Source organism: Eulemur rufifrons, chromosome 19 (assembly GCF_041146395.1).
Source record: "Eulemur rufifrons isolate Redbay chromosome 19, OSU_ERuf_1, whole genome shotgun sequence".
In the NCBI taxonomy this organism is placed as follows: Eukaryota; Metazoa; Chordata; class Mammalia; order Primates; family Lemuridae; genus Eulemur; species Eulemur rufifrons.
Genome location: NC_091001.1, coordinates 52,413,804 through 52,427,400, shown reverse-complemented (window position 1 = coordinate 52,427,400; position 13,597 = coordinate 52,413,804). Strand labels below are relative to the sequence as shown.

The 13,597-nt window shown below is 37.8% G+C and overlaps 1 protein-coding gene across 8 annotated transcripts in view; it reads left to right on the top strand.

Annotated features, from left to right (window-relative positions):
• The window catches only part of CTNNA2 (catenin alpha 2), a 1,068,594-nt gene that overhangs the window by 825,345 nt on the left and 229,652 nt on the right, over positions 1–13,597 (top strand). For all 8 annotated transcript variants that reach the window (XM_069493843.1, XM_069493842.1, XM_069493839.1 and 5 more), the window contains one exon: positions 3,678–3,830. In XM_069493843.1, coding sequence (XP_069349944.1) covers positions 3,678–3,830 — 153 coding nt within the window. The remainder of the gene's footprint in view (positions 1–3,677; positions 3,831–13,597) is intronic.

The window sequence follows — 13,597 nt, the reverse complement described above, 5'->3', positions numbered from 1 at the left end:
ATACTTGCCATTCCTATCCTAGTTCATAGTTTCTGATCTTGTTCTTTTTAGATAACTCTTCACCTTTTAGTAATTTCTTAGAAATGCATCTCTATTTTTTTTCCAACTTCCACTCATGCTTGAGTCCCTGAATTAGTCTTCTGCCAGATCTATACTTTACTGGCCATTTTTTGATTTGGGGTCAGCATCCGAATTCCTTTTCTGTGTTTGGGAAATTCCTCATTCTATGAATCTTGGTATAAGAAGCTAAAAGGGCCAGAACACTTGTTTTCACAAGATACTTTCTTCTAAGCACCTCCCTCCTGTACCCTTGCAACTATTACAGGTGTGGACACATGACCCAGAGTTTTGGTCTCTACTTCATCTAGATAACAATCAGGTGACTCTGCCTAAGACTTTGAATCAAAAGCTATGGACACAAAGGCACAGGATATTTTAACATTTCTGAGTTCTGTCCATTCTGTCAACTAACAGGATGATTTTTCTCCTTAAATCAGCTACAATTAATTTCTAATGCTTGAGACTAAGATCTTGACTGATGTAATAGGTCTTCTAGGGACACGTTCCTCAAACTTTATCGTGTGAAGGAATCACCTAGGCATCTTATTAAAATAAAGGTTCTGATTAAAATGCAGGTCTGGGTGGGGCCTGGGGTTTTTAATTTCTAATAAACTCCTAGGAAATGGCTCTCATGATGCTAGCTTGTGGCCATATATGTATACACACACACATATACATATACATATATGCATACAATGATTAATTATGAAATTCTACTCTATTAGCAATTTTTTTTTTTTTTTTTTTGAGACAGAGTCTCACTCTGTTGCCCAGGCTAGAGTGAGTGCCGTGGCGTCAGCCTAGCTCACAGCAACCTCAAACTCCTGGGCTCAAGCGATCCTCCTGTCTCAGCCTCCCGAGTAGCTGGGACTACAGGCATGCACCACCATGCCCAGCTAATTTTTTCTGTATATATTTTTAGCTGTCCATATAATTTCTTTCTATTTTTAGTAGAGATGGGGTCTCGCTCTTGCTCAGGCTGGTCTCGAACTCCTGAGCTCAAACGATCCACCCACCTCGGCCTCCCAGAGTGCTAGGATTACAGGCGTGAGCCACCACGCCCGGCCATCTATTAGCAATTTTGAAATATACAATGCATTATTAGGATATGGTTTTCAATATATACATGTATTCAAGAAATTTTTCATCAATTACAATTTTCAGTATTCATTTTTGTTTTTATTTTTTTTAAGGACCCATGGGAACCATATATTGAATTTTCTTTGCCTATATTCAATATTTATCACTCTTTCACAAATTTTTTTTAACTCTTCTTTAAAAAAATTTTTTTGGATTTAAAAATTTTCCTTGTTTTCTCTTTTTATTTTTCTTAATGCATTTGCTGTTGTGTTTATTCATTCTTGTTTAGTGTTGTTTTTGAAATAATTTTTCTTTCATTTGTAATTCTTTCTTAGTTTCATGACCTAATTCTTTAGTTTTTTTCTCATTCTAATTTACGTTGTTCTTTCATATCTTAGATCATTTTCTTAATGTCTTTTGTTTTATTTGGAATGGTAGCTTACAGTTTTAATCTATTTTATAAGCATATCTTTCTGGAATGCTTTGTGTGTGTAGGGATGATATATTCCTTATTATCATTTTTCTTATAATAACTTTGCATGAGATTTGACCTCAATGTTTAAGTTGCTCATTTTTGTGATTATTATCTTCCTGAAGGTTTAGAAAGAGGCTTGATGCAGATAGCTTTTCTAGCTTCTCAGAGCTCTCACTCTGTTATTTTTGTGTGGTGTTAAGAAGTATGGTGGCTTGGTTGGTGAGAAAGCCTGGCTCTGCTCGTCACCCCCACTTTATCTTGATCTTCTCTTTCTTTTGTCTCTGTTGTCCTGTCAATTCAATTTTGGTTACACTTTCAGTAGTTTCTCCCCTATCTGGGGCCCTGTCCTGGAAGAGCCATGGCAGGTCGGTTTCAAGTGTTCACTGCACTAGCTCCTGCAGACCTTCTTACCCCAGGCTCTGCCTCTTGTTACCTTATGATTGCAGACATGAAAAGTTAAATAACTTTTTGAAGTTCCAGCTTCTTCACTTGAAGAAATGGTTTTAGAATAGTTCGTTTCTCATAGTGTTGTTGTAGGAATAAAATGATAAATGTGTAAAGATGCTGGCTGAGTATCTGGTACATTGTATATACCCCCAAAATATGAGCTCACCAATAACCCACGTTATTCCCGGGCAGTAATTTGATACATTTTGTCAAATGAGTAATGTTAACTTTCCATAGATTTTATTATATTTTACGTGATAAAATGTCAAACCCAATTCAGAGGTAAACCAAACTAAGTTATATGTACATGTGAACATACATTATGGTAATTAGTGCAAAAAGGAATTGAGATATTTGTTCACAGTTCTTCTTTTGACCAATAACAAATATCAAGAATGAGTGGATTAATAAAATATGGTAAATGTAGACAATGGAATACTACTCAATTACAAAAAACAGTGGTAATCTAGCACCTCTTATATTATCCTGGATAGAGCTTGAGCCCATCCTCCGAAGTGAGGTATCACAAGAATGGAAGACTAGGCTCCACATGTACTTGCCATCAAATTGGCACTAACTGATCAACACTAAGGTAGTAATACTCATTGGGGCTTGAGGGGTAAGAGGGGGGCAAACTCACAACTAATGGACGTGGTGAGCATTGTATGGGGGAAGGGCACACCTCTCTAATCCTGGCTTGGGTGAGGCAAAGTCATAACATGTAACCAAAATGTTTGTACCCCCATAATATCTTGAAATAAAAAAAAAAAGAAATTTGCCTGAATACTCCAGGATAAATATATTTATTTGGAAAACATATAGGTTGTTTGCCATCTTCTTTTAGGCTTATTTTTATTTATATCCCATATACATTCAGACAATTATGAACAAAGCAGCACCAAGGTGATCGTTCAGGGACAGTTTCATTTTATTTTCACGCAGCCCTGCTTCCTATCTTAACAATGTGGAAATCTTGTGTATTTATGCATTGTTAGAAGATTTGGGTTTGTTTATTCTTATTTACCTTGAAAAATAACAAGTATTTCTTTCTGGAACATAACAGCTATGTCATCATTGCACCTGGAGAGAGGCATTTTTGAGATGGTTAGATGTTTCACGTTTCTACTTTTATCAAGTATAAACAATGGATCTAGAAAGGAAGGAGACTGCACAGTGGCAAAGTTTTAGAGGTGCCTTCAAGGCTCAGATCTTCATTCAAAGTTCTCCCCATTTCTGCTTAATGCCTAGATTTCTCCTTTTCTCAAGATCCTGAGTTCTTGAATGTATCATGATTCAAAACCTCTGGTTGCATTAATGAAGGACGAGTGCACATCTTTGACAGGAGAGGGCCTAGAGTGTATTGAGCTACAGGCCATATATGTAACTTTCTAGATGGCATATAATACATTTAATTCACAGGCATCCATTGATCATTTGTCTTTGTTTTCCTTTGATAAGATAAGCTCTGGGAAAATTAACAAGAGTTAAACATTATTTGCATAGGTAACGAGAGCTAGAAAATAGTTTAGAAAAAAATGGGCAATTATTCTATCCCTTAATTGTGTGTTTTTTTTGTTTTTTTTTTTTTTTGTTTTTGTTTTTGTTTTAACTGTAGCTTCGGAAAGCTGTGATGGATCACATATCTGATTCTTTCTTGGAAACCAACGTCCCTTTGCTAGTTCTCATTGAGGCTGCAAAGAGTGGAAATGAAAAGGAAGTGAAAGAATATGCCCAGGTTTTCCGTGAACATGCCAACAAACTTGTGGAGGTAAGTCAGGAGAGGCCTGAAGACTAGAATTTATCGACGAGTATAATCTCTATATGTGGCTCTTGGAATTTCAATAGAGAACTATTCTATGGTTTTCTTGGAAAAATACAGTCCTGGAACCTTCCTTTCCTTTACCTCCTTAATATTCCACCCTTTTCAAAGGAAACAGGTTATCAGTAATCTCTTTTCTCTGTGTCACACAACTCTAAGCATGCTCTGAAACCTATCTGCCAATTTTCCTGAGCAATAGGTAGGGGCTGAAACTGGGGACGCAGAAGGGACATTCCAAAGCATTGATTTTGGGAAGTAACTTAAAACTGCCAAATGGAAACCTAGAACACTGTTCCCTTTTTTTCCTCCTCAAACCCCTGTCCACTCCACCCACTGAAGCCTAGATTAGCTGGCCACACTGGAAACTTGTGAAAAAAAAAAATCCCACTTCTCTCAAAAAGACGTTTGGACACCTGGTGAAAGATTTTGGGGGCAGTACCAGGGTAAGTTCAGGGTCATAAGTATAATTTATGTGTTAGAGGAATCTGGGGGAGTTGCTTTATAAATGCAAAATTGTACTGTGTCATATTGAAACAAAATATTGTCCAAGGGACATGATAACTAGGCTGCCTAAATTTAGGAGCTGAAAACCAACAGCTTGGCAAAGGTGGGATTAGTGATGTGGGACTAAATAGAAAATAGAGATGTTACGCAAAAAATGTGTGTGTTGCAGAAAAACAGCCCAGGTGGGGTGAGGATCCTGGAAAATCTAGGGAATGGTTATTAGGGCCAAGTTTAAACTTTTGCAGGCTCTGAGCACTTAACACTACCACCACTACCATTGTGGTACATCCCACTTTGATTCATAATAAAATAAAATCACTCAAAATGACAGACAACATAAATGCAGGCTTGAAGGAAAATAAGTTTTTTTGTTTTCTTTGGATAGCACAGTTAACTTCTTTATAAGTTCATAGAATATAAAATACTCTCTATTTTTCTTGGAGTGGGTGATGGGAGTGGTGCTTAATTTAGTTGCGCCCTAATCACCTGCTTAGTTTGTTCTTGAGTTAATCCCGTACTGCTGGGGCTAAAAACACCCAGCCAGCAGAAAGTCCTATATCAAGTCCCTGTTTTTTTAGGACACAGGCTAAGCCATCACCCATGACAGCAGTCAGCAAGTTCTATGGGCAACAGCCTAGGCCATGATAATGGAACCTCTGAACTTCCTGTCACAACCCCAGCATCTGCAGACAACACGAGCTTACAGCTAAAAATAGGGTAACACTCCCAGTGTCAAGCCAGTCTTTCTAGCTGTGTCCCCATGTACAAGACAAGTACCGCATTACCTCTCACCTTCCACTCACATGCTCTGAGAATTCGCCTGGCTATTAAGAAATCTAGAGTCTTTCCAAGGTTAACCTTGGAATCCCTGGCTGCTTCCATGTTTGGAGGAGGAGAAGGTGGAGAAGGAGGGGGAAATCAGAGGCAGGAGGAAGGGGAAAAAGAGGAAGAGGAAAAGAAGTAAGGCTAAATGTGAGTTGCAAAGTCTTAAATATTTACAGGTAACAAAATAATGTTAGTATACAAATATACCACCCCATCTGTATAATTACAGATTATTTATAAGATAATTGCAGAATTTATAGAAAATATTGTTTAACAGTATGTTGGAGGAACTATGGTTGAAGAAAGGGACATGACTTTAAAGTCGTGTGATAAACATATCCTACTTTAAGTCCTGTCAAGATCTTTCAGTAACACTGTGTGTAGCCTCCTTTGCAGATCATATCTGAAGCTCAAACTTGACATCCTGTGTAAATGTGTAAGACCAGGGCTGAAGGGCCATCTTTTCCACTCATTCCCCCTTCTTCTGTGATAGACCCTGGACACACATGCCATTTCCCCTCATCCTGTCCTTAGGTTCCCTGTAGGTGAATCTGGCCACTGTAGTGATTCTTGATCCTCAACTTGTGGTAGAAGCAGAAAGCTCAGGTCAGTCACAGCCCCACACTTCAGGAAATTGTGGCTTTGACTTCCTCAGGTATTCCCTTCATTACCCCTGGGTGGTCGCCGCAGCCAGCAGCATTTTAATGTCCTGATGCCCAGGAGATGCAGGGGCTATTGTGTGGACTGGCCTCTGTTTGACTGGAGAACTGGAATCTAAAGAATTTCTGTGGTTTATGTCCTTCAAACAAGTTCTACATCACTGATGCATATATCCAAAAAAACTTAAAGCACTGGGCTGAACGGTACCCTTTTTCTAGTTTTGAGAAGTGTTTGCATGAACTTGGGCACCTTTCTGGGCCTTAGTTTTTGTGTCTGTAATATAAAAAATTTGGTTGGTATATTGATTTTATGTCTGTTGACTTTGATAAATTCACATACTAATTCTAAAAATTTGACTGTTTCCTTTTGGATTTTCTATGTACACAGTCATGTGCCTACAAATTATGCAAGTTGTATTTTTTCTTTCCTAATTCTTATGCTTTGTTTTTTTTCCTTGTGTTATTGTGCTGGCTAGGGTCTCCAGCACAATATTGTGGTAATATATATTTTTATTTCCAGATCTCAGTGGAAAAATTTCAGTACTTTACCATTATCTGGTCTAGATTTCTTGCAGATACTTTTATTAGATCAAGTTACTTCTATTACTTATTTGCTAAAAGTTTTTTTAAAAAATAATTATGAATAAGTATAGAATTGTATCAAATGCTATTTCTGAGGATGATGAGACAATTATATTTCTTGCTTCCTTTATTCTCCTTCAGAGGTGCTGGCATCAAAGTGATACGGTCTCTCAAAAAAATAAGTTGGAAATTACTCCTTTCTATTTTTTTTGGAATTAGAAGTGTAAGACTAGCATTATTTGTTTTTTAAATACTTCAATGAATTCACTGATAAAGCAATGTGAGCTTGGGGATGAATTTGAGGAAAGGTTTAAAACCATAAGACTATTTAAATTTTCTATTTCTTTCTGGGTCAGCTTTGTTTAGTTGTCTTCTAGGAATTTGTCATTTCATTTACTTTTCTAATTTATTTACATAAAATCTTATATATACACTTAGGATTTTTGTTTAATATGTGAGACTCTACATTGCTGTCTGTCTTGCCTGCATTCATTATAGTACTTTTAATAATGAGCACCTTTTCCCTTTTTTCTTGATTAATTTTGCCAGTGGTTTATCAATTTAATAATATTTTCTAAAAAATAAAAGCCTTCAGCTTTGTAGGTTTCGTATTCTATTTATTTCTGCTCTTATCTTTATAGTTTTTCTTTTTGCTTTCTTCCAGTATAACTTAATGTTCTTTTTCTAACTTATTGAAATGGATAATCATATCATTAACTTCTAGCCTGTCTTATTTTAGTACTATCCACATTTAAGGATATAAATTTCTCTCTAAGCCATGCTTAAGTCTGGTTATTTTCTACTGTCCTAATTTTTAGCTCACACATCCATCTGTGTCCAGCATACTTGAAATTTACTTATTGAGTTCTATTTCCCCCCCTAAATTTCTAGTTGATTCTTCTTTTTAAAATTGATTCCAGTTTTTTAGTAAAGTTCATTATCAGGTCATCTCCTTTAAAACATATTAATTATAGGTTAGTTAAAAAGTCTAAGCCAAAGAACTTCAGTATTCGGGTCAACTTTGTTTATGTTTTATGATAGTTCCACAGATGGTAACTACCCCTACACACCCTAAATTGGCTTGGATGTTAATACTGATGAGGCAGCACATCCACCAAGAGAGTATAAACAGGTTTATTGCTCACATAGTGGGACTTCCAGAGGCAGGAGAACGGGCACTCAAGCTTGTCCACAATGATTTGTGCAAAGGGAAGAATGAGTGGCTTTAGTTTTTATCATATTAGTATGTGTGTATGGGGTCAGAATTTCCACGTGGGGGCCAGGATTTGCATGATTTGAACCTCCCAAGTGGCACCAAAAAAAAGGTAAATTTTCTTATCAACTTGCCAGTTTGTGGGGCAAGAGGGAAATGGGTGAAGAGTAGGGTTTAAACACTGTAAGTAAACATTCAAAATAAAGTAAGACTATTAATTACAATCCATCCTCAATGTTTGCTTGATGACTGGAATGTGGCATGTTTTATTTTATTGAACTTGGACTTGTTTAAATAAACTCTCACGGGACTCTATGATGCTTTCAAAATGGAGACAGACTTTGTTACAAGTCGGTTTTTATTATTTGATTTTTCTTCATGGTTATGGTTTTTGATGTGCCAGGTAATCTGGGATTGAATGAAAAACATTTGTGTGGAGAAATATAGAGTCTGGATAATGTTTTCTTCTTCTAGAGAGGATTCACCTCGCTTTCTGTTGGGTAGCAGAGAGTCAGACCATCTCAGTACAATCAAAGCTTCAAGAGATTTGAGGCTAGTTTGTAGTCTTTCTGAAGTCTAGTCTCCCCTTGTTTTACCACAGTCCTGCAGACTAATTTTCCTGAGGATCAACTGTTACTTAGGATCTACCTCATTCGTGGTTTCACGACATCATGCAATGCTAAAAACTTTGCTTTGGTTTTTGGATAGTCTCAATAATTTGCTTCTTTTTTATTTTTATTTTTTTTTATTTCAGCATATTATGGGGTTACAAATGTTTAGGTTACATATATTGCCTTTTCCCCACCCAAGTCAGAGCTTCAAGCATATCCATCCCCCAGAGGATACACACCACACCCATTAGGTGTGTATATACCCACCCCACCTCCCCTCTCCCATCTGCCCAACACCCGATGAATGTTATTACTATATGTGCACTTAAGTATTGGTCAGTTAATACAAATTCGATGGTGAGTGCATGTGGTGCTTGTTTTTCCATTCTTGTGAAACTTCACTTAGTAGAATGGGTTCCAGCTCTATCCGGGTTAATACAAGAGGTGCTAGATCACCATTGTTTTCTGTGGCTGAGTAGAACTCTGTGGTATACATATGCCACATTTTATTAATCCACTCTTATATTGATGGGCACTTGGGTAATGGGATTGCTGGGTTAAATGGTAGTTCTACTCATAGCTCTTTGAGGTATCTCCATATTACTTTCCACAGAGGTAGCACTAGTTTGCAGTCCCACCAGCAGTGTATGAGCGTTCTTATCTCTCTGCATCCACGCCAAGATGTATTGTTTTGGGACTTTTTGATAAAGGCCATTCTCACTGGAGATAAGTGACATCCCATTGTGGTTTTGATTTGCATTTCCCTAAATTGATGCCTCCCAATTGCTTAAGATTGCTTTTGCTATATGGGATCTTCTCTGTTTCCATATGAAGCATAGAATTATTTTTTCTGGATCTGTGAAAAATGATGTTGGTATCTTCATAGGGATTGCACTGAATCTGTAGATCGCTTTGGGTAGACATTTTAGCAATGTTGATTCTGCCAACCCATGAACATGAGGTTTTCTACCTGTTTATGTCCTTTGCTGTTTCCTTCCTCAGCATTTCATAGTTCTCCCTGTAGAGATCTTTTACCTCCTTAGTTAAATATATTCCTAGGTATTTTATTTTCTTTGTTGGTATTGGGAAGGGTTTTGATTCTTTGAGTTGGTTCTCAGTAGGACTGTTGTTGGCATTACAAAATCAATGTACAGAAATCAGTAGCATTCCAGTAATTTGCTTCTTGACTGTTGCTTTGTGTAACTTAATTGCCTGTCAAAGGCCTTGGGAAAAAAACTTGTGATAAAGTACCCAGCTCACTTCTTGGAACATCCCTTCTCTAGAAAGATCTTAATTCCAAGTCTTTGCTGCCTTGGCTGTCCTAAACTCCATTATTTTTTTGCTTCCTCAGTCCCAGGAAATTGCTGAAAATTCTAAGGAATTCTCTTCCTCTCAGCAGCTACATTCTTTCTCACTTCTCAGTTTCACTTTCATCTATAAAAATTAGCAGATCCGGGGAGAGTGGCTGAAATGACTTGCAGAAAGTTAGGCTTCCCTCAGTGAGCATCTCTTTTTGATCTAGTTTAAGTTTTTATTTTTTTGGCAGCTCTCCCAGGCTTTCAAGCAAATTATTTTTATTGTGTATTTCTAGTGGTTCTCAGCAGGAGAGTGGGTGTCTTGCAGGTCACTCCATCATCTCTAGAAGTGGAAATCCCTGAGAGAGCTGATTTAAATAAGTTTATGGTGCTTTTTATTGTTGTTGTTGTTAGTATTTTTAGTCAGAGATCTCTTTATTCAGTAGAAATTTTAGGCTTTCATATCTCAGATAAGTACGTAAGTCTATAAAAACAGTTCTGACTGAGTTGAAATAATGAGCTCAGATCCCTTGCTTACTTCCTGCAATTCCCTCACTTAAGGCATCCTCTCCCTGCCGAACACATCTTCACAATCCTTCCCAGCACTCATTTAATCTCTGTTTGAGAACCCCTGATGGATCTCTTAAATCGTATAAGAATAATTCAGAAAATTTTGAGTGAAGAATGCATTAATACATGAAATAACCAATTTATGAATGAATTGATGACAGTTTTAGTCCTTCAACATTTCTTGACTACTGAGTTTAATTATATAGCATATTCAGTTTTCCATCTATTTTTATATATTTTTCCTTATATTTGTGTCCTGTTTTTTTCTCAGTTTGGTATTTGATGTTTACAGCAATTGATGCTATGAAATGAATGGGCCCTGTTACAGCCTATTACACAGTTTTGTGATCCTTAGAAAATCCTCAACAAGGATAGATTTAGTGCAAATAAAATATTAATAAAATGTTAATAGGAAAAAATTATCTGGCTTTTCATAATTGTCTTAACAAGTGAAATTTTGAAAGGTTTTTTTTTGGGGGGGGCGGGCAATGGTTGTTTCCTCCACGGTATTTGTAACATTTAATAAAAATAAGTTAAACAACAGGGTATGTTGATTAGGAGAATTTAACAGGTCAGTATGATGCTTTGTGATCTATAATGTCAGCCACTATAAGGAGTATCACCTGTAGAACTGAATAAAATAAATATTAGTACTAATAATTTCCCCTCATCTTCAGAATCCAGCTAACTCAGCCCTTTTGGGAGTTAGCTAAGGACTTCAGGGTGTTGTAGCTCATTTCCAAGCCTTTTGAAGAAATGGAATGCAAATTATGGCAACTCAGTAGCAAAGTAATGTGGTCAGGGTAGGGGTAGAATGGATGTAAATCGGGGGCAAAATATGCTTTGCAGCAATGAAAATAAAAGCTCTTCTCGAAAATAAGATGCAAGCTGTTTTGAGCCCCTAAATGTGTTTTATTTCTTCCATTGCTTAGCTACTCAGTCAACTTGCCTTTTCTTCCTACTCCCTCATCTCTACCACATACACCCTAGTGCAAGCCACACACTATTGTGTAGGGACCTGCAGTGGCCCCTGAAAGGCCTCTTTCATCTGCCTGACCCTCTTCAGTCCCTTCTGCATATAGCAGTCAGAGAAGACTAAAAATGTAAAATGGATCATGCCATTTCCCGGCCTGAGAACAATTAAGAGATTTCCTCTTTTTCTTCAGGTAAGGAAGCCTTCAGGACTTGTAGGATTTGACCTTCTCTTCTGTCTCAAGGCTCCCCTTCCTGTCCCCTCCCTCTTCGTCCAAGGCATCGGCCACAGAAGGGATCAGTTGATCTTTCCCTTGTTGAATGTGCCATGCTCCCTCTCACCTTAGACTTAGGCTTGTGTTGTTTCTTTTTAATACACCCCCCGCTTTATCCCCCCTCTCAGTTCTAGTCATTGTTCAGTTTTCAGCCTGAACATCCTGTCCCCGAGTGGGATCACTTCCCTGTGTGTTTTTCACTCTCAAGGCATCCCATTTACTTTAGGATTGCACCAGTAGAGGTCTACCACTGTATGCTATTTCTCCTGCTAGCTTGCCAATTCCTTTAGGGAAAAGACCACGTCTAATTGATTCCTAACTACACCCCAGCACCTAGCTGAGTGCTTAGCATGTAGCAGGTATTCAATAAATAGATGGTGCCTAAAGAATGAATAAAATAACAAATGCAGCCAGCAATGTTGCCAACTTTTGGGCAGCTGAAGTAATATATTCTAATAATAACACAACTACAGGACCCTATGTGTCACCTTAGAGATCAGCAGTGAGGAGGCATTATGCCTATTTAATTCTCTAATTTACTACCAAGGAGAAATTTCAAATTTGGAACAAATTAAGGTGGAGAAACCCCATCCCCATTGAGTAGAAAGGACGTGCTGTTTGCCAGACTCCAGAGGAATTGAACTAACTCTCTCAGGATTTCCTGAGGTAATGCCCCTGACTCCGCTATCGTGTCTTCCCTGCCTGCTGCCTGGCAAGCATGCCTCTGTTCTTATCCTCGGTTACAGTGGGTGTGTGAGAGAGAGCTGCTTCTATCTGACAAAGTATAGAATCGAGGCCGTAGCAGTGATGAGTTAGACAAGGGCATCTCCATTCTCCGCTTCCTCCTCCTCACTTAGTTTCTCCTGATAGCAGTGCCCCATGAAGGATGAGAAGCTGTATCTACTAAAAATGCAAGTCTTGAAAATAAGAGCCAAACCTAATATTCAGAATCACTGGTGTGATCACCCATCAGTAGAGCACCACAGTACTGCTTTTTGGCTTGAGTAAATTGCTCTTCTCAGTTGATCCCTCCCCTGGCACAATGTTGCATTCAGCGATATTTGCTGAGAGGTTACCAAGTGCTGATGCTATTCCAGTTGCTGGCAATATAACCATGAACAAAACAAAGGAACTTCCTGCTTTTACAGGTATGCATTCTGTTGGTAAAGACAGAAAGAGTGAGGTAAGTGTCTAATACGAAGCCAGAACTGTGTGTTGTAGAGCAAAATTAAACAGAGTAGGGGGATAAGAAATGGTGGAGGAGGGCATGTGAGGTCAGAAAAGACTTCTCTCCTAAAATGACTATTAAGCAAAGACCTGAAGGAAATAGAAGAATATTCCAGATTATAAGAAAAGCAAGGACAAAACCCCCCAGGCAGCAGTGTGCTTGGCGTGTTTGCAAGAGAACAAAGAGACTAGTGTGACTAGAGCTGGGAGTGAGAGGAACAATTACAGAGATGAAATTGAGGGCTTGGTCGAAAGATTTAGTATTTTACTCAGATCTTTGAATTCATTGGAGGATTTTGAACAAAGATGCGACATAATCTCACTTCCATTTTTAAAGGATCACAGTGCTACTGTGTGGAAAATACATGTGGAGTGACAAAAGGAGAGACAAGAAGAATATATGAAATGATATTCCAATAGATCAGCAAGGGATTAGTACTATGACTAGAATAGAGGTGGGGGTGGTGGGAAGAAGTGTCTGGACTTTGGTTGTATTTCCAAGGTTGAGTGGACATATTTGATGTTGGAATGTGAGATAGAAAAGAGTTTGGAATGACTTCAAGTTTTGACATGCTGCAGTAATGAAATCAGCTGAAACTTTTAAAAAATCATAGCCTACACGCTCAGACCATTTCTCAATTGGCTCTGGCTGCAGCTGTTTGACAGGTGTGTTTCTGAAAACTCTACACACACGTCTTGGGTTTAAATAATTGTAATAGGACTTCATAAATTCCAAATCCTTGATTCAAACCATGAACCAAAAAGAAAATCAAGAAAACCTCCATCAAAAACTACATTGATAGAAATGGATCTCCATGTATTTTTTAAAATACAAACTCAACCTTCTCCCTCACCTTCTTCTCAATGCTACCTTTCCAAGACCAGTTAATATATTTGAACTAGAACTGAGTTATTGGAGTTTCTCAAATAATCAAACCATAACAAGCCTATAAATAATATTCCATGAAGAACTATTTTGTTCA